The sequence below is a fragment of the Lithobates pipiens genome, unplaced genomic scaffold (assembly GCF_037356315.1).
Source record: "Lithobates pipiens isolate NorthernLeopardFrog02 unplaced genomic scaffold, aLitPip1_a1.2 Scaffold_3, whole genome shotgun sequence".
In the NCBI taxonomy this organism is placed as follows: Eukaryota; Metazoa; Chordata; class Amphibia; order Anura; family Ranidae; genus Lithobates; species Lithobates pipiens.
This window is the reverse complement of record NW_027507790.1, coordinates 79250598-79274773: the sequence shown is the minus strand read 5'-3', so window position 1 is coordinate 79274773 and position 24176 is coordinate 79250598. Positions and strand designations below refer to the sequence as shown.

The following is a 24176-nucleotide window of genomic DNA, read 5'->3' as shown; positions in this document are numbered from 1 at the left end:
GCTGTCCTGAAGAGCGAATGGAGAAAATTTGATCAGTACAGAAGACCTATTTAAAAAAAAAAAAAAAAAGTTTTTTTTAATACAGAAATGTTGGCTTACTGAAAAGTAATGTACATGTACAGTATAGTATGCACTTAATTGGTTGGGGCTCCTTTAGCATCAATCACTGCATCAATGTGGTGCAGCATGCAAGCGATCAGCCTGTGGCACTGCTGAGGTGTTATGGAAGTCCAGGTTGCTTTGATAGCAATGCAGTCGAGCTGAAAGCTGCTAGGTCTGGTGTCTCATCTTCCTCTTGACAATACCCCACAGATGTTCTATGGGATTTAGGTCAGGCGAGTTTGCTGGCCAATCAAGCACCATGATACCATGATCAATTAACCAGGTATTGGTACTTTTGGCAGTGTTGGCAGGTGCCATGTCCTGCTGGAAAATTAAATCAGCACTGCACATAAAGCTGGTCAGCAGAGGGATGCATGAAGCACTCTAGAATTTCCCTAGTAGAGGGCTACACTGACTTTGAACTTGATAAAACACAGTGGACCAACACCAGCAGATGACATAGCTCCCCAAATTATCACAGACTGTGGAAAATTTTGCATTTCCTTCGGACATCAAGGTCCCAGAGTCTGGAGGAAGAGTGGAAGGGCACAGAATCCAAATTGCATGAGGTTCAGTTTGAAGTTTCCACAGTAAGTGACGATTTGGGGAGCCATGTCATCTGCTGGTGTTGGTCCGCTGTTTTATTTTGTTTTTTTAAGTCCAAAGTCAGCGCAGCTCTCTACTAGGAAATTCTAGAGCACTTCATGCTTCCCCTCTGCTGACCAGCTTTATGGAGATGCTGATTTCATTTTCCAGCAGGACTTGGCACCTGCCCACACTGCCAAAAGTACCAATACCTGGTTTAATGATCATGGTATCACTGTGCTTGATTGGCCAGCAAACTTGCCTGACCTAAACCCCATAGAGAATCTGTGGGGTATTGTCAAGAGGAAGATGAGACACCAGACCCAACAATGCAAATGAGCTGTAAGCCGCTATTAAAGCAACCTGGGCTTTCATACCACCTCAGCAGTGGCACGCCTCATTGACACGTCTCACATTGATGCAGTAATTCATCCAAAAAGGAGCCATGACCAAGTATTGAGTGCATAATATACTGTACACATGGACATACTTTTCAGTAAGCCAACATATCTGTATAAAAATCTTTTTTTTTTTCTTTTTTTTTTTTGGTCTTCTGTAATATTCAAATTTTCTGAGACACTGAGTTTTGGGTTTTCACTAGCTGTAAGCCAGAATCACAATAAAAAAAAAAAAAGAAATGCTTGAAATATATCACTGTGTGTACCGCATCTATATAAAATATGAGTTTCACTTTTTGAATTGTATTACTGAAATAAATTAACTTTTTGATGGTATTCTAATTTTATAAGTGATCATAATACAATACAATACCAAGGAAAAACTTATTTTAGTCAAAAGTAAATGGGTTTTTAAAGTCATCTTCAAACACAAATTAAAGAACAAGAAGAGAATTGTACAAATGGCAGCACTGCACATTCATAGATCTGACTTAAAGGGTTTGTAACCCTACAATATGTTAAAAACAAAGCCTCTAAATACCTTTTTGTGATGTATCTTCAGGCCGGTCACGTAACTCCAGGGCGCGCCATTACTCCGATCCAGGGCTATAGGGGAAGGAGCCGAGATCTCCCTCTGATGACAGCCGTGAGGCTAAGTCACCGCTGAGCTAGCCGTTCGGCCCCTCCCACTGTAGCCCTGGATCAGAGTAGAATGGTCGGGAGTCCCGTGACCGACCTGAAGATACATCACAAAAATGAATTTAGAGGCTTTGTTTCGAACAATTACACAGTGCAGGATGGCAACTCAAAAGAGGGTGGCTGGCAACTAATTTATTATTTTTGTTTTTTTACTAACAGCAGCCGGGGTGGATGGACAGGGCAGAGACACAGACTCCCGACTTAACAGGCAGTAGGGGTAGGGATGTGCAGAGGGTGAGTGAGGGTGGGGATGTGCAGAGAAGAGAGCTGCAGATGATGGAGGCACGTAAACTGACCATGATATCAGGGCTAAGCAGCCATGATAAACATTGGTCAGTTTACAGGGGGGAGGGCAGAACCAGGCAGGATCAGCCAGGTCTTTTACAGCTTCCAGAGGGGCAGGTTAGACAGCAGAAGCACTCTGCTGTTTAAACTGCTATTATAGGGGAACAGGATCTCTTTTTTTTTTATTTGGGTTACAAACATTTTAAGTAACCCACAGCCTGTATGGTTGATGGTCTACTGAACTGAATTACCCTCTTTTAAATAATCGTGTAAATGTTTAGCCTATATTTGAAAGTATAATTGTTGCATAAATAGCTCATTGGCAGACAATAAGATTATCAGGCAGGGTCCCTGAATATTTGCACTGTGGGGATGTCACTTTTCATGAAGAATAATTGAAATTTTTGTCAGGACTTCTAAAAATAAGTTGCATATAATTTTCACTCGAATGCATTTAAAAGACTACCGCCTGCCACACTAGTGCATTTATAAACACTTCCTTTGCACATTCTTCGCTAAACAGCACTTAATACCAAACATGGCAAAGTGAAACTTCTATCTGTGCCTATGCATGGGTCTTTTACCACCTTCAGTAGTACAAAGACTAAAACAAAACAAAAAATCAATAAAAATAAATAAAAAATAAATAACACATGGCCAGCCAATTGCAATTGAGGAAAATGTAATTTCAATAAGTAAATGCATGCCATTTGATTAAACATCTAGACTTTTCTTGTTATCAATGAACACCAATACAGGAAGAGAAACCATAACTTACCCTAGTTTTTGCATAACTCAGCATAGCAAAGGCTGTTTCATAAGTAGGCCAGGGGGCATTGACACAGTATTCAGTTACAAAGTTGTCATCCTGAATGCATAAAATAAAAATGTTAATAAATATTTGACAGACAGATGGCATCATACAATTTAGAGAAGACAGCATACCTTTATTTTTACTAGACTGTCTTTGGCTTCATCCACAAGCTCCTGCCAGAGAGACTGTCCATAACTTCCAATGGATGTGGATGCCATTTTCTCCAGTATGGTGTTGACTTTTACTTTATACACAAGCTGCTCAAAAGATGAATCTGTTTTAGTATAACATTCTAGAAAACGGCCTTTGTGGTAATAACCACAACAAGGAGTATATTCATAAAAGGCATCAACAAAATAAAACCTAGCACATCTCATTTAATATCATGTGCCAAAACTTAACTACCGTATTTATCGGCGTATAACACCACCTTTTTCCCCTTAAAATCAGGGGGTAATCACGGGTGCCCGTTACACGACGATCTTCCACCATTTTGGAACCTCTGGGCGGCTTTCAGTCGCCTTCGGCCCTTCTCGGCGGCTTTCGGACGACTACAGCCCTTCTCACCGGCTATCGGCTGCCTTCGGCCCTTCTCGGCGCCCGAAAACCGCAGAGAGTGGCCGAAAGCCGACGAGAAGGGCCGAAGGCAGCCAAAAGCCAATGAGAAGGGCCGAAGGCAGCCAAGAACTAGCGATCACCGCCGTGATACACAGGACATCTCGGCGGCGCCATTTTTAAAAATAAAAGCCAAAAATAAAAACGGACAAGGCTGAAAATGACACTGAGAAGGGGACAAGGCTGCAATGGTGGACAAGGCTGCATGGCAAAGCTGCATATGACACTGACAAGGCTTCAGATGGAGACTGATAAGGCTGCATTGATGGGCATTTAAATGTAAGTTTTTTCTTCCTAAAACTTCCCTCCTAAAAGTTTTTTTCCTTAAAATTCCCTCCTAAACTTGGGGTGCGTGTTATACGCCGATAAATACGATAATTAAATAACATCCTGTTCCTTAAGATACAAATGTGTAAATGGGTGGAAGACCTTTGTGGAGATAAATATCCCCATGCATTTATATTGAAGGAGGAATCAAACCTCCAATTCCTATATCAGAAGATTGTAGTAGGGGGTATGATATGCGCCACATAAGATAAATTATATGATATAATAGAAAAAAAAAAAAGATACAGCTTTATTAATACAATAAAAAACGTAGAAAAACTCAAATATATCCACATCCTTTCTAAACATACATGGAGTATCACAGTGCATATACAAAGAAGCCTAGTGGATCACTAGGTTCACCACCTGCTGGTGGTGGTTCTCTGATATAGGAATTGGAGATTTGTTTCTCTGTTAACTGTTCCTTAACTTAAACCATTAAAAAAAAAAACACAAAAAGATAGCCTCTACCAACATAAGATTGTTGAATTGAAAAACAGTTCCACAATGCTTTTCATGTGTATAATTTTTTACGTGCCAAAACAGCAACATAAATAATATTCTCGAAACAGTTGCAAAAAAATATCCTGTGATTAATCAGACTCACCAGAGGCCTTATTCACAATTACATATGAGAGATCCAAAAGAGTTCCCAGTGAATAAAAGCAGGCAGCAACCCCATTGAATGCAAAGGGAGGCCGACAGCTCCCGCAGCCAATTGCAGCTGCTCACATATAATAATAGCTCATGGAACAATTACATGTAAATGATCAGCCATGGATGAAGACTTTCTGCGTACAGGGCAGATCACAAACAGGTAGATGCTCCATGAGCGATTACTTGCAAGCAGCCACTGTAGGCTACAGGAGCAGTTAGCCTCTCATTGCTTTCAATCGCAACTAATTGGCAGTTGGCTATCCCATGTGTAAACACGAACAGCCTCATTCAAGACCTTACTTGATTTTTTTTTTTTTTTAGCAGACTTTTGTGAATATTTTCCTCTTTCACTGTCTTTTCCTTTTATTATACCTCACGCTATGAATTCAAACATAAAACAAATATCCACAGAGTAATATTGTTACATCTCCTGAATTGATCAAAAAAAAAAAAAAAACTTAAAAAATATGCACTTGCATAGATTGTTGCTAAAATCACGGCCAGATACAACCACATATTTAACACACGGCACAGTAGTGCTACAGATCAGCGAAGGATGTGAAAGCCGGCATCTTTCACCTGTCCATGATTGCAGCTCACACATAGAAGACTAAATTTACTAAACTAAAGCTTACGTCCTCCTCAAGGAGACGGCATGGTGACGTCAGCACGTACCTCCTCAAGGAGACAACGTCACCACACCGTCTCGCTGAGGACGGGAGCTTTTGTATTGTAGCTGGCCGGCTTCGTATTTATATGCAAGCTGCATGTCTGTCTCCTGCCAAGGATTAATTTTCTTAAAAAGGGACATCTGCTTTTTTGGTTTGGCATCTGCTAAGGAGGCCCTCTGTGTGGTGGCAGTACACTCAATTGTGATTCATCCACTGGGTGGTTTTCTGTCCGTACACTTGTTGTTTTTCACACTGTTCGTGCAAATGCATATATTGTACATTTATTCATTATTTTTAGTAATATTACGCTGTGGTGTACATTTTTTTTCTTTTTTGGTTGATTATGAAATTATGATTTGTGGAATCAACGCCAACCTATGCTAAAAGGCAACTATAAATCGCAGTATTGTATCTTCTTGCAAAACTAAAAGCCCAGGCTGGGTTAAAGCCACTTGCTTAACTGGCTTACAATCTGGTAAGCATGTTTTTCACAAGGTGATGTTACACTCTTTTGTGGTTTAGTCACTGGGTGGATGTTGAACTTATCTCCAGCTATTCAAGAATTTGGATTAACATACATCATAATAATCCTTTGGACTGTAATTAGCGCAATTTTTTCTTTCATTTTTATCTGTGCTTATCTCACATTAATTGCTGCTTTGGGACTGGTTAATCCAATTAGTTTATTTGATTAGCGCAGTTTTTTTTAGCCTTTACCATTTTTTGATGATATGTATGCTACAGACCCCCTGTCATCACCATTAGCTGCACCCGTCTGCCAGATTCCTAGCATCCCGCCCCCTGTCATCTTCATCCCCCCTGCACCCATCTGCCATCTTCCTACCACCCTGCCAGCTTCATCCCCCCTGCACCCGTCTGCCAGCTTTCTAGCATCTCGCCCCCTGTCCTCTTCACCCCCCATGTCATCTTCACCCCCCTGCACCTGTCTGCCAGCTTCCTACCACCCTTGCCCATCATCTTCATCCTCCCTGCACACATCTGTCAGGTTCCTACCACCCCGCCCCCTGTCATCTTCATCCCCCTGCACCTGTCTGCCAGCTTCCTACCACCCCACCCCAGGTCATATACACCCCTCCTGCACCCGTCTGCCAGCTTTCTACCACCCTGCCCCCTGTCATCTTCACCCCCCTGCCAGATTCCTACCACCCCACCCCCTGTCATCTTCACCCACCTCTGAACCCTCTGCCAGCTTCTTACCACCCACCCCCTGTAATCATAATCCCTATCACCCTCTTGTACCCCACCTCTGGCATTCTAACACCCTGCCTCCCGTCATCATCCTCATCCCTTCTGCGCCCCACCTCTGCCATTCTATCAGCCTACAACCTATCATTATAGGGGAGATATGATCTCAGCCTCTCACCCCAATGCTGCCACCATCACCCCAAACTGCATCCTGCCATCCAACCAACTGTACCCAAACAGTTGCATCACACACCACAATACTGCCCTGCCACCCAGTGAGAGGTAATGAAATGCAGTAACCTTTGACAACCAATCATTGAGTGGTAATATTGTGCCGTAACGTCTAACAATCTATCATTGAGGGGTAATATTTTGCAGAAACTTCTAGCAACCAATCATTCAGGGTAATATTGTGCAGTAACCATTAGCAACCAATCATTGAGGGATAATATTGTGCAATAACCTCTAGCAACTAATCATTGGATGGGTAATATTGTGCAGTAACCTCTAGCAACCAGTGAGCGGTTTCGATGTGCTGTAACTAGCAACCAATCAGTGAGCCTGGAGCAATAAGCGAGTGTGAACCAGATGTTTACGTTTACATTAACCACTTTAAGACCGGGCCTAATTTTTCAAACTTTCTGTTTACAAGTTAAAATCATTTTTATTTACTAGAAAATTACTTAGAAACCCAAACATTATATATTTTTTCTAACACCCTAGAGAATAAAATGGCTGTCGTGGCAATACTTTATGTCACACCGTATTTGCGCAGCGGTCTTACGCACTTTTTTTGGAAAAAACACTTGTTTGACTTAAAAAAATAAGACAACAGTAAAGTTATCCCAATTTTTCTATACGGTGGAAGATGTTACACAGAGTAAATTGATAACCAACATGTCATGCTTCAAAGTTGCGCCCGCACGTGGAATGGCGACAAACTTTTACCCTTAAAAATCTCCATAAGCAATGTTTAACAAATTCTACAGGTTGCATGTTTTGAGTTACAGAGGAGGTCTAGGGCTAGAATTATTCCCCTTGCTCCAAGGATTGCGGCGATACCTCACGTGTGGTTTGAACACTGTTTTCATATGCAGGTGCTACTACTATGTCATTTTAGCTTTTATTTTACATTTTTACAATGTTCTTTTAAAAAAAAAAAAAAATAATAATAATAATTGTGTCATTTTTATTCCTATTACAAGGAATGTAAACATTTCTTGTAATAGAAAAAAAGCATGACAGGACCATCTTAAATATAAGATCTGGGGTCAAAAAGACCTCAGGAACTCCCATTTACACTAAAATGCAATAAAAAAAATAAAAATAATTTAATGTCATTAAAAAAAAAATGTTGCTTTAAGAGCTATGGGCGGAAGTGACATTTTGACGTCGCTTCCGCCCTGCAATGGTATGGAGATGGCAGGGGCCATCTTCCCCTCACTCATCTATACCTAACAGGGAAAAGGACGCGATCGCCTCCACTGCTGCTGGTGGCTCCGGTAAGCGGCGGAGGGCACCGGAGAGCAGCGGGAAGGGGGAGTGATCTTGCCGCAGGGACCACAGTTATCTGTAAGCAGACCGCCTGCTGAGGAAGAGGATACCGGGGTTATGGTAGCTAGCTGCTGCCATAAAAACGATATCACTCTTCAAACATCCGGCGTATAACGACAACGGGCGATCCGTAAGTGGCTAACGTTTTTTAGATCAGTTTATGTGTGTGTTTTTTGGAATGTTGGGGTGGAGAGCGAAATTGCTAAGGATTGTGGGACCCCCCCGACTCCCGTGTCACTGGATTTGATTGACAGCAGCAGGAGCCAATGGTTCCCACTGCTATCAATCTACCCAATAAGGAACCGAGACAGCGGCTAGTGTGAAAGCCCTCATCGCTGGAACAAACAGGTTCAGGTAAAGGGGGGCTCTGGGGGGGCTGCATCACAAAAGGTTTATCACCTTAATGCATAAAGGTGTAAAACCTTAAAAAGGTATTACAACCCCTTTGTGGACAAATTTATTGGGCAGGGTTTGGTCCATATCGGTGTATGCAGCTATTCATATAGGTAGCCTTTACTAGGAACAGCGCAGGAATAATCACTTATCATTACAACCCCTTTAATATATGGAAATTATACCGTTCATTTTTTTCACTTGAATTATGGGAGTGAGTGAGCCTCATGTCTAAGATTTGCCTAAGGCCTCACAAAGCCTGGCAGTAAATGTTTAGTAAATGTCAGATTCTTCTTTAATTGGACACTTTCACTCTCTTTCTGCCCAGGCCAGTTTTTAGATTTCAGCGCGGTCATACTTTGAATGGCAATAACTCAGTTATGCAACATTGTGCCCATTTGAAATTTTTTGCATTTTTTTTTTGAGACCGATAGTTTTTTCTTTTGGTGGTATTTACTCACCACTGCCTTTTTCATTTTTGCTGCAAAAACAATTTCAAAAATCTTGAAAAAAAAAAAAAAAACTCAAATTTTTCTTAGTTTCGATTATAAAATTTTGCAAATACCCTTTCTCCACAAATTTAGGCCAAAATGTATTCTACTACTATACATTTCCTTGGTAAAAAAACAAAATCAGTGTATATTATTTGCTATGCGTGAAAGTTGGCGTCTAAAATCTATATTTTTGTGTGTGAGTGTGAGTGAGAGCGAGAGCGAGAGCGAGAGTGTGAGTGTGAGTGTGTGTGTGTAATGGGACCTGAAACGGTGAACCGGACCACATCAGACCCCAGTTTCAGCTGTTTAGGTGCACTAGATGGACAACAGTGAGACAACCTCCAACAAGAGGAATGGTTTTACAGGTGGAGACCACTGACATTTTTTCCTTACTCATCTTTTCTGACTCTTTTTCACTGTCTCAAGAGCATGAAGGAGATTCCAGGAGACAGGCAGTTACTCTAGGGGAGGTGGACAGGACCGTAGAAAGTCCATAACCCAGGAACAGGATGAGCACTGCTAGAGCCCTACAAAATTACCTCCAGCAGGCCACTGGTGTGAATGTCTCTGACCAAGCAACCAGAAACAGGGGTGGCCTGAGTGCCCGATTTCCTCTAATGGGCTTTGTGCTCACTATCCGGCACCGTGGAGCTCGATTGGCATTTGCCATTAAACACCAGAATTGGCAGGTCTGCCAAAAAAAAAAATCAATATATTGATTTCAAACATTGTAAAAGATGAAGGAATTACTGAGATTATACCTCAACATCCAGTCCAAACTGTATTGCAAACTTCTCTGCTTCCTCAAATTTAAGCTTGTGGAGTAATCGACTTAACCTGGTAAAAAGGAATCAACACATAAGTAGAGAAGATCCATAACACCTCTGTAACCATATAAAGTTACATAATATACCTATTTTCTGGTAAAGCTTCTGTTAGACATCTCAGTGCAAGCACACTGACCAGGCCCCCAGTTGACCTAAATATGCAATAAAGAATAGTCTTAAAAATAAATAAATAAAAAAGCACATAACTAGTTATTTTCTTGGATAGACAAAACATACCCCTCATGTTCATCATATATTCCTTCTAGAAGATATATTGTATCCTATTAGAGATAGAAGCATTTAGTTTCAGATATATAAACATTTTCAACAAAATAATCATCTTCTTCCAAGGGAGCAAGAATTCATCTCTCGCCATTTTAAAGCAAAAAAGTAGGTATGTAAATGCAAAATGACAGGCACTAAATTCAAAGCCAATTCACTACTGTATGGCAGTGAGCTCTTCCATCTTTTCATAGATTGGAGTGGGCCCCGGGGAGGTAATTTTTACCTCCGCAACATTGACAACATTCATGTTTGAAGAGGAAAGTATATACATTATTAAACTTACCATTGTGATGCCAATTTGAACAAGACTGGAAACATTGGATACTTCAATAGAATACAAATGGTGCATTGTGGGCAAGGAATAAACCGCCAGGTTTCTCATCTGTGCAAAAAAAATAAAAAATTTACGAAGTGAAGTGGATGGGCAGCGATAGCGGTATACCCACCTCCATGTGGAAGAGGTCCAGAACTGGCTACATGGGGCGGTAATGGGCCATTTCTTACATATACGCCAGATGTACAGTAGGTGAGACATATCCCCTAAGGAACTATATAGAGGGGCACTAACATTTTTATCACACCAGTTGCCTTTTAACCACAGACCTGGTCGCTGGGTTGGAGCTGCTTAAGACTTATGTGAGTTAACAGCAATGTACATTTGGTCTACTCTTTAAGGATAGCTGGTTACATATTGTATCTGCTAAATGCTTCTCCCTAGGGCCATGATGGCAAACCTTGGCACCCCAGATGTTTTGGAACTACATTTCCCATGATGCTCCGGCACTCTACAGTGTAGTGGAGCATCATGGGAAATGTAGTTCCAAAACATCTGGGGTGCCAAGGTTCGCCATCACTGCCCTAGGGTAAACATTTAAAAGTATGCCCTATAGGGCAAATTTATCATACAATCACTAACACAAAAAAAAAAAAACATAGGCTTTTTTTGTACTCACCGTAAAATCCTTTTCTCTGTAATTTACCAACTGACACAGCTTCTTCCCTTTAGACCATTGGGTTGTTATTCCACCTTCAGGAGAAGACTAGGCATTACATGTGATTATAAAACTAGAACTTTCTAGTTCTGCCCAAGGGGCGGTCCCTTAGGCAACGACTCCTCAGCACGTCAACAAGCAGTCAGTCGGTGAATTGCAGAGAAAAGGATTTTACGGTGAGTACAAAAAAATCCTATTTTCTCTTAGGTACGAAGATATATCTTCCGAGAAGATATACATACATAGTTGGGATCACAGAGTCCGACAGACCCCGGTTCTTCAACACCTGGCTCTCAATAGCCATGCCGTTAAAGCCAGCGATGGTAAAGCAGAATGGAGAATTGGACCTTGAGACATAAGGTCCCCTCGCAACAGCAGTCACCAGGGAGCGTCTGCCACAAGGGGCACTAGGTCTGCGTACAAAGGACGCTGAGGCCAATCTGGGGAAACCAGTATTACCAGGATCCCCTCGGCTTCCACTCTGCGAAGCAGACGTGGTAACAGTTTCAGTGGAGGAAAGGTGTAGATCAGCTGACACTTATCCCACAGAGCCACTAGCGTGTCTGCCCACAGATCTCGTCCTGGACACGAATCTCTGCACCTTCCGATTAAGGCGGGAGGCCAGAAGATCCATGTTTGGTGTGCCCCACCACAGGCACAGTAGCCTGAACACCTCCGGATGCAACGCCCATTCTCCTGGGTCCAGCGTCCGACGACTTAGACAGTCCACCTGCCAGTTCTTCACACCCAGGATGTAAATGACCGACAGGGCCGGTACATACCGCTCTGCCGACCGAAGTATGTGAGCGACCTCCCATGCGGCGGCCAAGCTACTTGTTCCCCCTTAGTGGCTGACGTATGCCACAGCAGTGGCGTTGTCTGAATGGATCCCGTTCGGACGCCCTTGCAGTCTCATTGACCATGTGGAGAGGCATAGCCTGATCGCTCTCAGTTCAAGCAGATTGATTGGCAACTTAGATTCCTCCATCGACTGAACTCCCATCACTCCACCCCAGCCGAATAGGCTGGTGTCTGTTGCGATCACAGTCCATTTCAGACATAGGAACGACTTCCCGGGCTGAAGCACCGGGGACCTCAGCCACCAGATCATGGAAACCCCAACTGGCTCAACTGGATCTATCGATCCAGGGACAACGGAGATCTGTCCCACTTTGTCAAGATCTCCTTCTGCAGGACTCTGGTGTGGAACTGAGCATATGGTACTGCCTTGAAGGAGGCCACCATGAGTCCCAGGAGTCGCATGCAGAAGCGCAGCGACGACCACTTGCGGTTCACAAGCAGTTTTACCACGGGTCTGAGAGAGTCTGCAGCTTATCTTAAGGGAGAAACACGCTCACTTCCCTGGAGTCCAGCAGCCAACCCAGGTACTGCAAACGCTGAGTCGGTACCATCACTGACTTTTTTAGGTTCAACAGCCACCCAAATTCTTCCAGGGTCTGCATAGTGATTGCCATATGCTCTTCTAATTCTGAGGAGGAAGAAGCTCTAAAGAGGAGATCGTCTAGGTAACCCATACAGGAGCAAATATCTTGGTAAAGACTCGGGGGGCTGATACCAAACCAAAAGGGAGAGCCACAAACTGGTAGTGGGCTTCCCCGACTGCAATCTCAGAAACTTTTGATGCCAGAGGCATATGGGTATGTGAAGGTACGCATCCTGGATGTCCAAGGACGCCAGGGAGTCCCCTTGATGGAGTGCAGCAACTACTGAGCGATCCGATTCCATTCTGAACCTCTGCACGTTCACAAAGTGATTGAGGGCTTTTAGATCCAAGATTGTAGTTCCCAAGAAGGAAAGGGGTATGTCTAAACAGGTTTGAGTAGAACCCCTGGAAACGTTCCGATTCCGGAATAGGTACAAATCACCCCACGATTCAGCAGGTCCCCTACTGCCCCCAAGAGGGCCTCCCGGCGAGCCGGGAGAACCGGTATGCTGGAGGGGAAGAATCTGTTTTGCGGCCAAGAGAGGAACTCCATCTTGTAGCCGTAGGAAATTAGATCGCAGACCCATTGGTCGGACAGTTGAGAGGACCACTGGGCTGCAAACTGCCGAAGGGGACCCCCCACCGAGTCATGGATGGGGGCAAACCTTCATGTGATAGCACTTTTGTTCGTAGGCTTGTTATGCTTGCAGTTCCAGGGACGTTTCTGCCCTTCCGTGGTCATCCTGTCGGGCTGGGGACATTTAGCCGAAGCTCTGGGCGGATGAAAAAGAAGTTTATGAGCCGAAAAAGAGGCCCATCGGATCTTTTTTTCTTCAGAAGCTTGGCTTTTTGTGCAAGCTAATAGATCCTCTGATCTGCTATCAACAGCCGGCTGGGTGCTGAGGCCAGCAGCCATCATGTACTGATCAGAGAGTGGGTCTGTAATGGAATGTCTCCCAGCTCTTCAGGACTGGCAAGTACAGCTCTCCCTTCCTCGGTGGGGCTAAGCAGCTGGGCATTCCCTGGGAGGTTGATTTGGGGGTCCCTCACCTACCTCTCTTCTCTCCCTGTCCCCATCTTACCTCACCCCGTGGGGGATGCTACATATGGTTGCTGAGCGGTGTGTGTGTGTCTGTACAGGGGCTCTGTGGGGGGGGGGGGCTCTCACCTTTGGGGGGGGGGGGTGTGCTGGCTGGCTGTGTCCTGAGTCCTGTTTCTCATGTCCTTGGAGGTGCCTATGAGGCTGTGCCTTTGTCCCTTGCAGCGCTGGTTACCGCCATTTGTTCAGCTCTGTCCCTCATGGTTTCAGCATCAGCGGCCATCTTAGGTGTGTGCAAGGGAAAGCATGCTTTCCTGTGCTTCCGCTGCCATTTTCCCTGTGATTTGTCCTTATTCTGGATGCCGGCTGCCATTTTCTAGAATCCTGAACACGTTTTTTAGCTTTCTCTAGCGGCAGCATGTGTCCCTGTGCTCTGGCGGCCATTTTCCCAGTGTTTTATGTCCTTATACTGGACGCTGGGCAGTCATTTCCTTGGCGCCTGAGCACTTTGCAGAGCAGTTTCAGAGCCATAAGCAGTAGCTTCCACTGACACAGAGCGGATCCCTCTGCACCTGGGAATCAACAGAGACCACAGGCACTACTTGCCGGATAGCGCAGAACCCTTCAGGGTGGTGAGTCCTGCGGGAAAGAGCCCCCCAGACAGCAGCAGTAAGGAAGGTGAGACGGTCACTGTCCTAATTCCCCTTAGGGTGGCAGACAGGGTAGGGTCAGCATGGCTTCAGAAACTGGTGTTTCTTCCCCCAAATTCCAGGCAATTGCAACCGGTTCGCCTGCGGAATGTGCAGTGCCCTTGGACGCCTTTTCGGCGGTCCTCAATTTGTTTGTTGCCAAGATAGAGGCAGTGCGTGGGCGCAAGGTGCTAAAAAGTGGCCTCTGCCCACCCCCACCCCCCCCCCCCCGTCCTCTGGGGAGAGCTCTGACGCAGACTCGGGCCCTGCTGAGGCTGGTGACCTCTGCTCTGTTTCAGATGAGGCTGACCAGGACTGTTCGGACAGTGAGGATGAGTCCCCATCTGGGTCCGTGCGCGACAAAGCGCTTGTTGGAGCACTTATCACAGCTGTGCGTGATAGCCTGAAGATTCAGGAGCCAGCAGATCTCTCTGCTGATGTAGTGGTCCCTTTTGGGCCCCATAAGCCAGCCATTCACCTAAGGTGTTTCCTTATCTGACTTATTTTGACAAGTTTACAAGGAATTGGGTCGACCGCAACGGACCTTTCGGTCCCCATATACATGGAGGTGCGTTGCCCCTTCTCAAAAAGTGTCCGGCTTCTCCAGTCGTGGACCCCCCAGTATCCAGGTTAAACAAAGTAACCACGATCTCGGCAAAGGGGACTCCTGCATTTAAGGATCCCACGGACAGGAAGGCCGAGGCAGTGGCTCGTTCCTTGTTTTTGGTTGTGGGGTCAACCATGCGACCAGTAATAGCATCCGCACTTGTGTCACAGACACTGAGTAGGCAAAACTGTTGGCCGAACTGAAAATGGCCGCGGAAGCACAGGAAATCATGCCTTCCCTTGCACACACCTAAGATGGTCGCTGATGCTGAAACCATGAGGGACAGAGCTGAACAAATGGCGGTGATCAGCGCTGCAAAGGACAAAGGCACAGCCTCACAGGCACCTCCAAGGACATGAGAAACAGGACACAGCCAGCCAGCACAGCCCCCCCCAAAGGTGAGAGCCCCCCCCCCACAGAGCCCCTGTACAGACACACACACACCGCTCAGCAACCATATGTAGCATCCCCCATGGGGTGAGTTAAGATGGGGACAGGGAGAGAAGAGAGGTAGGTGAGGGACCCCCAAATCAACCTCCCAGGGAATTCCCAGCTGCTCAGCCCCACCGAGGCAGGAAGAGCTGTACTTACCAGTCCTGAAGAGCTGGGAGACATTCCATTACAGACCCACTCTCTGATCAGTACGGGTGGCTGCTGGCCTCGGCACACTGTGAGGCAGACATCAGTAGCTCGGTCATATGTGTGCCCCGGAGCATAAAAGCTCCCAGACCACCTCTGGAGCTGAGGTTTCGTCGTGGCCGACCCAGAGCGGAGCTCTGGTCTGCACACGCTCGATGGGCAGGCTGGGGAGATTACAAGGATAAGGGTATCCAGCCTGTCACCCAGCCGGCTGTTGATAGCAGATCACAGGATCTATTAGCTTGCACAAAAAGCCAAGCTTCTGAAGAAAAAAAAAAAAAAAAGATAGACCGATGGTCCGTCAGGGTTCCTAGGTCCTTCTTCACTAGGCAAAATAAAACTAAGGTTGCAGTAGCATGCTGAGGGGTTGTTAGCCAAGGGACCTCCCTTTGGCGGAACTAGAAAGTCCTAGTTTTATTATCACATGTTAACATGTAATGCATAGTCTTCTCTTGAAGGTGGCATATCAACTCAATGTTCTAAAATGGAAGAAGCTGTGTCAGTCAGTGAATATAAGAGAAATATATATATATATATATATATATATATATATATATATATATATATATATATATATATATAATTTTTTTTTTTTTTTTTTCCCAGGACATGTTATTGATCTCATTCATTAGGTACCTTTGATTGTTAGATCTGATGGGGGGGGGGGAAAGAGGAGGGCATTACTGTAGGAGGGTGAAGGAAAACCAAGGTAGGCACTGCTGTGGGGGTTTGTGCTTTGAACGGGGTCAGAGAATACTACTGTTGGGAAGGCTGTTGAGGACATGGAATTAATGAAGAAGGGGTGTGAATGGGGGTTGGGAACACTATTGTGAAGAGGGGGGACTGTGATGAAGTGTGGGGCTATGTTGAAAAGGGGGAATTGTGACATTTAGGGGGGACTGGGGACACTGATGTAGGAATGGAATTGAGACACAAGAGGAGGGGGTTGTGATGTAAAGGATCTCGGTTCCCATGTAAACAAGTGATTCAGACCTCTGCTGCAAGATGAATTTTTTGAGCGCGCGTCTGAATTTTAAATTCGATACCCCTGTGCTTTATGTGTACTGAAAGGAGAGAATTGTGCCTTTGTTATCCGACTGAACTGTCTGTTGCTGCTATCCCCATATACATGTAGTAAAGGCAGATTCTTCAGAAAAGTTATATAGAAAAAGTATTACATTTTATTACATAAATGAACTCATGGTGACACACACAAGACAAAACATTGGAGAAAACCAGAACATATAAATGAAAACCTAAAATTGAAAGACCAACTAGGAACCAAAGCCCAGAAGCTGTCACAAAGACAGACCATCCAATTGGCTGCATGGGCTGACACACAATACAGTTCCACAATAGTATCCTCCCTAAAGTAAAAATTTTTAGTGCTTGATCGAATACATCCAGGGATCAGAGGGGGAGACTGGAATAAAATCCTGCTGCAGCGTGAGCAGCGCTGGATTTTCAAAATGGGCACAATATCCTTTCTGGGGTTGAACGATAAATTGTTCAAGCCTTTTTGGAGGGCTTGGTCTCTGGTGGTCCGGAAGTATAACACACACTATCCCCTTGACCGACAACAGGAGCAACGCCTGACCATTTCAGGAGTAAGATGGGTGAACATGTTGAATCTTATATCCTGCTTTCCATGCCAGCATTTGTGTGCTGGCATTGGAATGAGCTTGCCGCTATATATTGTATAGTACCAATCTATTTTGCTGCAAATAGTATCCCATCCTGTTTTTCTGTTTGATCTACAGATCCCAGTTGAGGTTATACCCTTTCCTCCACGGTGCCCTGTCCAAACTATCAGACAAAATTAGGACATGGACAACAGATCATGTTAAAATCTATCTGATAATTTATAGATCTGTGCTGATATGCTACTATAATTTTTTTTGAGAATGTAAGCCTATAAGCAGTAGAAAAATCTTTGACTTTCTTTATCTCTATTTGATACTTTAATTAATGGACACAAGCAGGATAACAATTTATATATATATATATATATATATATATATATATATATATATATATATATATATATATATATATATTTATTATTTCCATCCAGATTAATTCTTTGACACTTCTGGCGATCAGGATTCCTCACTGCAGCATCTCCCTACGGATAAAAAAACCCCAAAACCCTCCTCTTGGGTGTATGGCATTTTTATCTATACATGCGTGTGGTGGATGAACATTCCTCTCTGACCTTTTTATTCTTAACTGAATTATCTTATCTAGGTTGGTGAAACTCTCTTAACAGCGGTCAGTATTACTATATGTAAACAGCTGTAACAGTCATGTTGTTTTATGACTATGTCTTAGCCCTTGTATACACAGTCGGACATTCCAACAACAAAATCCGTCGGATTTTGTCTGAAACTTGTTTTGCATACACACGGTCGGACAAAGTTGTCGTAAAATACGATCGTACGTAACGTGATGGCGTTATTTCGTTACGACGGGACTACGTTCAGGCTAGTAGCCAATAGCTTTGGTCTAGGAATTTGATCTGAGCATGCGTGGCACTTTGTCCGATCAGAATTCTCTACACACAATCGGACAAAGTCCGATCGGATCATGTTGTCGGAAAGTTTTATAGCCCAGCTCTAAAACTTTGTCCGTCCGATATTCTGACGGAAACAGTCCGATGGAGCGCACACACAGTCGGATTATGCGACAACACTGTCCGATCGGACATTTTCCATCGGAATGCCCGACCGCGTGTACAAGGGCTTATTATTGTGTACATGTTTTGTGATAAGGTCTATTTTATCATCATAGATCAAACTCTCAGCTTTGAAAACAACAAGCCCGGTTCAGTCCCTGAAGATAAAAAAATAAAAATAAATAAAACATGTGTGTTTTTCGAAACGCATTGGATGGCCTGTCATTGTGACAGCTTCTAGGCTTTGGTTCCTAGTTGGTCTTTCAATTTTAGGTTTTCATTTATATGTTCTGGTTTTATCCAACGTTTTGTATTGTAGGTTTCACCATGAGTGGTTTACGTAATAAAATGTAATACTTTTTCTATACATCTGTCTGTGATCCATTTAAAGTCCCACTCTTTTGAGGAATCTGCCTTTACTGCTTTATGTGTATGTTTAGACCCAAAGGTCAAACACAGCCTTGATGTAGGTTGTGATAGAATACTATTCTGGTAACTAATCTGAAAATTAGAAGAGCTCCAGGCCCCCTCCAAAAAAATATACTAATACTAAACTACAAATACTGTAGCTGCTGACTTTTAATAAGGACATTTACCTGTCCAGGGATCCAGCGATGTCCTTGCCCAAGGCGATTCTTCAATTGGCTTTGGGTGTAGGTGCCGGCATCTTATGTAAGGTAAACAGGAAGTAAAGCCCTGTGGCTTGACAGACAGTTTCCTACTGCACATGCCCGAGCCACGCTGCACCTTGTGAATGGTCCTGTAGTCTTCTAGGACCTGTGATGTGTCCCAGAAGACTGCGGGGGAAGGAGGGGGAGCTAACTGTCTCAGATCACCGTGGTGATATGTGTTGTAAGTGGGAGTGTGTACCTGTCAATACCAGGTACCCGTCCACCCCCCAAAAAAAGTGGCAAATGTGGCCATGGGGGGGGGGGTTTGCAAACAAGCGGAACTTCACCCAAAAGGTTTACATTTTAGCATTTCATGGCATTTATATAATGGCTCGGCAGAAAAATTAGAAATAATTCAACACTTGGTATCTCTCCCTCAGTGCTCATGGAAAGTGTGTTACTTCAAAATAACAAGAGCAGCTACTATAATAATAAAACACTAAAGCAGAGAACAAAGATACACATAGCATAATCCAGTACTAAAAGGTATTAACTATAGGTTTCCTTAAGATTGCATATTCCTGACTACCTCTCACCGCACCGAGGGCCTGTCCACGCAGCAACCTACATCGTCGGCTTTCCCGCTTGCCTTACCCCCGGGAACACCGCTTGAGCAGTGAGAGGAAGTCAGGAATATCGACTTGTGATGCATTGTTGTTACATGCCCTTATTTTGAATCACATTGTAAGCGCGCAATCTTAAGGAAATCTATAACAAATACCTTTTAGTACTGGATTACGCTATTTGTATCTTTGTTCTCTGCTTGTGACGAGCAAACCTCTAGATGGATTAGATGCAGAGAGCTTACAACACCCATTGCAAGCCAAGTGTATAACCCAGGATCATCTGACGGAGTGTATGCTGTGAGTAGACATCTATTGACAGATAAGTGTATAACCCAGTATCATCTGGCAAGTGCATTTCCTAGGGGGATTGTGAAACGTGCAGTATGGAGGAGGCGATTGTTTTGAATTACTATCTGCAACGTTTTTTCTGTGATGGACAATACTACATTTACATCTGCCTCATTTTATACATAAAGTGGACTTCATACTTAAACTATTTTAGTGAACTTTTAACAAATCCTAAAACGTTTAGATTATTTTAGTGCTGCTAATGTTATGGCATTTGTTGCTGTGACATATTTCTGCTTTATATAATTGGCTCATTGTTGTATGTAGTGGCTCCCTTAGTGTGGTCTATATGATCACTGTGGTGCATGTGCTGCAGTCCTGACAGACATCTAGCATATCTTGGGGAGGACTAATGCATCTTTGGTTTTAAGATTGGCTGAAATATTCTGCATGTGTTAAAGTAGTTGTAAAGTAAATTTTTTGACTTTTACCTACAGGAAAGCCTATTAATAAGGCTTACCTGTAGGAAACCAAAAAAATAAAATAAAAAATCTCCTAAACCTGTATGGTTTAGGAGATATCCCCCTCGCAATGCGCCGCTGACTGCAGCGGCGCATGCACACAGGGGATTCTCGACTGGAAGCCCGGCAGACGCCGGACCCTGCCAGGAAGATATCTCTCACGCAAATGCGCGGGAGTGATGATATCGCGGCTCCGACCACTCAGCGACGGAGCCGCGATACCCTGAAGAAACGCAGAGGGAACAGGTCAGCTCCCTCGGCATGGATCGGGCCAGATGTCGGGGCCTCATTCTAAGGTAAATATTTGATATTTCATAATGAGCTAGTATGCGGTGCATACTAGCTCATTATGCCTTTTCCTTTGCAGGCGAGTAAAAAAATAAATAATAATTCAGCGGGATTACAACTGCTTTAACATCATTACATAACTAAGTGTAAGGTATTATACACGATTACGTAAAACTGCAATATATGGATATTTGGTCTTTTTTATTGTAGACACTGTATATCCATGCCTCGGGGAAGATATTATTCGCAAATGCATTGTGTCTGTCCTGGTCGTTGGATACATACAAAGACATCAAGCGTAAAAATGCTTTTGTGATCCCTTCTGGGTTACATCCCAGTATTAAAAATATTCCATTATATATGAGAAACTGCTATGATGTACAAAATGTCAGCCACTATGTTGTTTTTGTTGTATTTTATGATGTTGTAATAAAATTATAGGTTTTATGGAATAATGTTGAAAACATTTGCCTGTGAAAATGGTTTTGGCATTTATAATCAGCAGAAAAATGGCATCTACTCCATGTTCTGAAATTAGAAAGGTTGCTTGCACAACTCTGTTAGCGGGGACTTCCGACAGATTTTCTCCCCCCCCCCTCACTCCCTGCCATCTTCTGGGACACATCACAGATCACAGAAAACGGCAGGACCATTCACAAAATGCAATGTGGCAGCATAGCCACTACCCACAGATAGCATACCAGCGCCGGAAACACAAAGGTTAGTGAACATGGAAACTATAGAAACCATTGAAAATATTAAATAGGCAAATTCTGGGTAATAAAGGTCACACCTGTGGCAAAATGTAATAAAAAGCCATCTACTTCATGTAAAATGTATCACCTACCTGTTTATCATTTGGAAATGTTAAAACTATAAGTTTAAGGTTAGTGTCTGTTCGCCTGCAAAAAGAAATAACACATGTTCTATAGTAGTTTTGAATTTCACACAAGAAAAATTTATTAAAATTAGTTGAAATAAGTTTTGGAAATACCGTGCAACTGAAGATGAATCTCCTTCTGTTGTTAAAAGAAAGTCCGATATGTGAAAGGAAGGCCAATCCCATATTAAAACCAGAGTATACACATCCCATACACTCAGAATACCCTAAAAGTGAAATATGTATTACAACAAGTTTATTCTGTAAACACAAGGTAATGTGGACTCCCACATAAACATTTTTCTTATTAAGAAATATGTAATCCTAAATTTTAATATTATAAAAATAATAATAAAAAAAAAAAAACAAACACACACACACACACACACACACACACACACACACACAAAATAAAATCGAAGAGGCAAATCATATTTTGCATTGTCGGTTTTAAATATAAAAGCTAAAATATCACCTCCCGTTTTCACTTAATTTGCTCCATTGTTGAAAGAAAAAGAAAAGCCCCACAGCTGTTATTTTCAGAGGGGGAACTCCAGTGTATCCCCTAGCAATTCTTTTTAACTGGCTAATATTAAAGACTAGGTCTAAATAAAACACATGACATAAAATTCAAAAAAAATAAAACATTTTACAAAAACATGGTGATCTATAAATCTTAATAAAACATTTTTTAAAAATTAAAAAATTATTGCATACCAAAAACAATATAACCTCAAAATGTTCCATTAAATACAATAAATGGTGAAACACTACAATAACACTACAATACCTCAAATTGTAAGTAAATACATTAAAAACCATGGGTTCACACTATTTAGTGTGTTACAGAAAGCATGGTAATGCAGACAAACATAGGTCTGAATGAGCTCATAGTTTTTCTTTCCTACTAAACTGCAGCACATAGATGTAAAACAGCCACATATGAAATAATGGAATTTTAACTTGGCATGCAGTAAAATACATGGGGTTTGGTGTATGGAAATTAACATGTGTCAATAGACCTATTCACATTTTTTCACGAAGCAAACCATCTGCATTACACTCACTAAAAATGCATGAATGACCAGTCCTCAGAAGGGATGTGCTGGAACAGGAGAGAGTCCAAAGAAGGGCAACGAAATGAATAAGGGGCCTGGAAGACCTCAATTGCAAGGAACGACTACAAGCACTAAATTTATTCTTGCTGGAGAAGAGATGCTTGAGTGGGGACATGATAGCGAATTACAAATACCTCCATGGTGATCCTAGCATAGGAGCCACACAATGAGATTGGAGGAGAAGCGATTTAACCTTAAACTGCGCAGAGAGATTTTCACTATCAGGGCAATAAGACTGTGGAACTCAGGGAAAGATATGCACTCATTCACACAGATTTATCTGCTATAGACTGCATATAGAGCAATAAATGACACCATGAAACTACATATTTAATGCATATCTTGTGCAGGCGTAGGTTGGAATGTTTACTATACCTTTAATATACAATTACTAGAGTGCCCACTTACATGCTCATCCAGAATAAACAACAGGTTGTCCAAAATCTGTAGTTTCTTTGCACCTTAACATTAAAGAAATATAAACATCAAAAACAACGCAACTCTATGCGTCTTTAATATTTAAACAAAAAAACGATTATTAATAAGTAGTACTGACAATTAGTCAGTGTAATTTTACCTTGGATCATACTACAATCAGCAAGAGTTTGGACAGCAAGGTGTTTTTTCACAGGATCCATTTTCCACTTTGAGAGAGCATAATCACCTCTTCCCTGGTGTGAACCCAAACAAAAGCGATATTAACCCATACCTTTTTCACATTACATTATAAAGCAGTTGTCGGAATCGCATGAGGGAACAGTACCTAATCTGAGGCAATGATAGGTCTATACTGCAATTTTCATCAGAAGCATAACACCAGCAGTTCTGAGTTCATTCCTTGTCTTATTATATTCAAAAAAACCTAAAGGGTAAGTTTTTTTTTTTTTTTTTAATCCAGTGCTGTTAGCACATAACAGGTCATGTATTCACTCTAGTTAAGCAAAATCCCAAACCCCAGCATTTTCTGGTATGTACACATTGCTAACTTTAAAAAAAAAAAAAAAAACACACACAACAACAACACAAACTAAACCCAACTCCTGCTCGGGCTTACTATATGCAAGAAGCGGACATACCAGTGGAGTCAATAGCGGCTATTGAACCAGAAAGCTAGGTCAAGATGTGCATACCAAGGAAAAAAGGAACAGGCAGAACTGTATTAGGTACTTTTTTTCACTTTGCTTTTTTTTCCGCTTTGCCTTATGTATATATTGTAATATGCCCAAAAAATTTCAGTATACAAGATGGCTTAAATCTGCAACTGTCAAATAATGTTTGGAAAGATGCTGGCATAAGCACTGTAATATATCATTATGGGTTTGTTTGTCTGGGACAAGATGCATGACTTATGATTCATAACCAGATGGCCTGCTGACCTGTGTTAACTCATGATGACGTATCTTAGAGGGTCACTGACTTGTATAAACCATATATCACAGACTTGTTTAATTATATTGAAAATGATATGGAGTGAACAAGCAACAAAACCACAGAATAAATAAAATGTAGGGATGACAACAATACACTTGTAGGATGACATGGTGGCGAGAGAATAAAAACAGGAGAATGAACCCATTAAAAGGAGAGATAAGACGACAAGAGTACAAACAATTTAGAGAAATGAAAAGTCAGCAGAGCACGGAAAGAAACCATTACCAGGGTGACCTAGGAAAGGAAATCAGTTTTTGATGTTAAAGGATTTGTATAGTGTGTTACAAACTTGCTTACCCCAACAATTAGTTGAGTATCACTTGTCAAATCCCCAATCACTAAATTCAAACAACTTTCAGTGTGATACTTTTCTGTAGATGTAAAACAAGTCTTGAGCTTCCCTTCCAACTGTTGAAT

At 42.6% G+C, this 24176-nt stretch overlaps 1 protein-coding gene across 3 annotated transcripts in view; it reads right to left on the bottom strand.

Moving 5' to 3' along the window:
- Positions 1-24176, bottom strand: part of KNTC1 (kinetochore associated 1) — a 389498-nt gene that overhangs the window by 309116 nt on the left and 56206 nt on the right. For all 3 annotated transcript variants that reach the window (XM_077461857.1, XM_077461860.1, XM_077461858.1), the window contains exons 8-18: positions 24057-24167; positions 22906-22999; positions 22737-22789; positions 21325-21437; positions 21178-21232; positions 10196-10294; positions 9865-9908; positions 9714-9779; positions 9562-9637; positions 3015-3140; positions 2848-2937 (exon numbers count right to left, since the gene is read on the bottom strand). In XM_077461857.1, coding sequence (XP_077317983.1) covers positions 2848-2937; positions 3015-3140; positions 9562-9637; positions 9714-9779; positions 9865-9908; positions 10196-10294; positions 21178-21232; positions 21325-21437; positions 22737-22789; positions 22906-22999; positions 24057-24167 — 927 coding nt within the window. The remainder of the gene's footprint in view (positions 1-2847; positions 2938-3014; positions 3141-9561; positions 9638-9713; positions 9780-9864; positions 9909-10195; positions 10295-21177; positions 21233-21324; positions 21438-22736; positions 22790-22905; positions 23000-24056; positions 24168-24176) is intronic.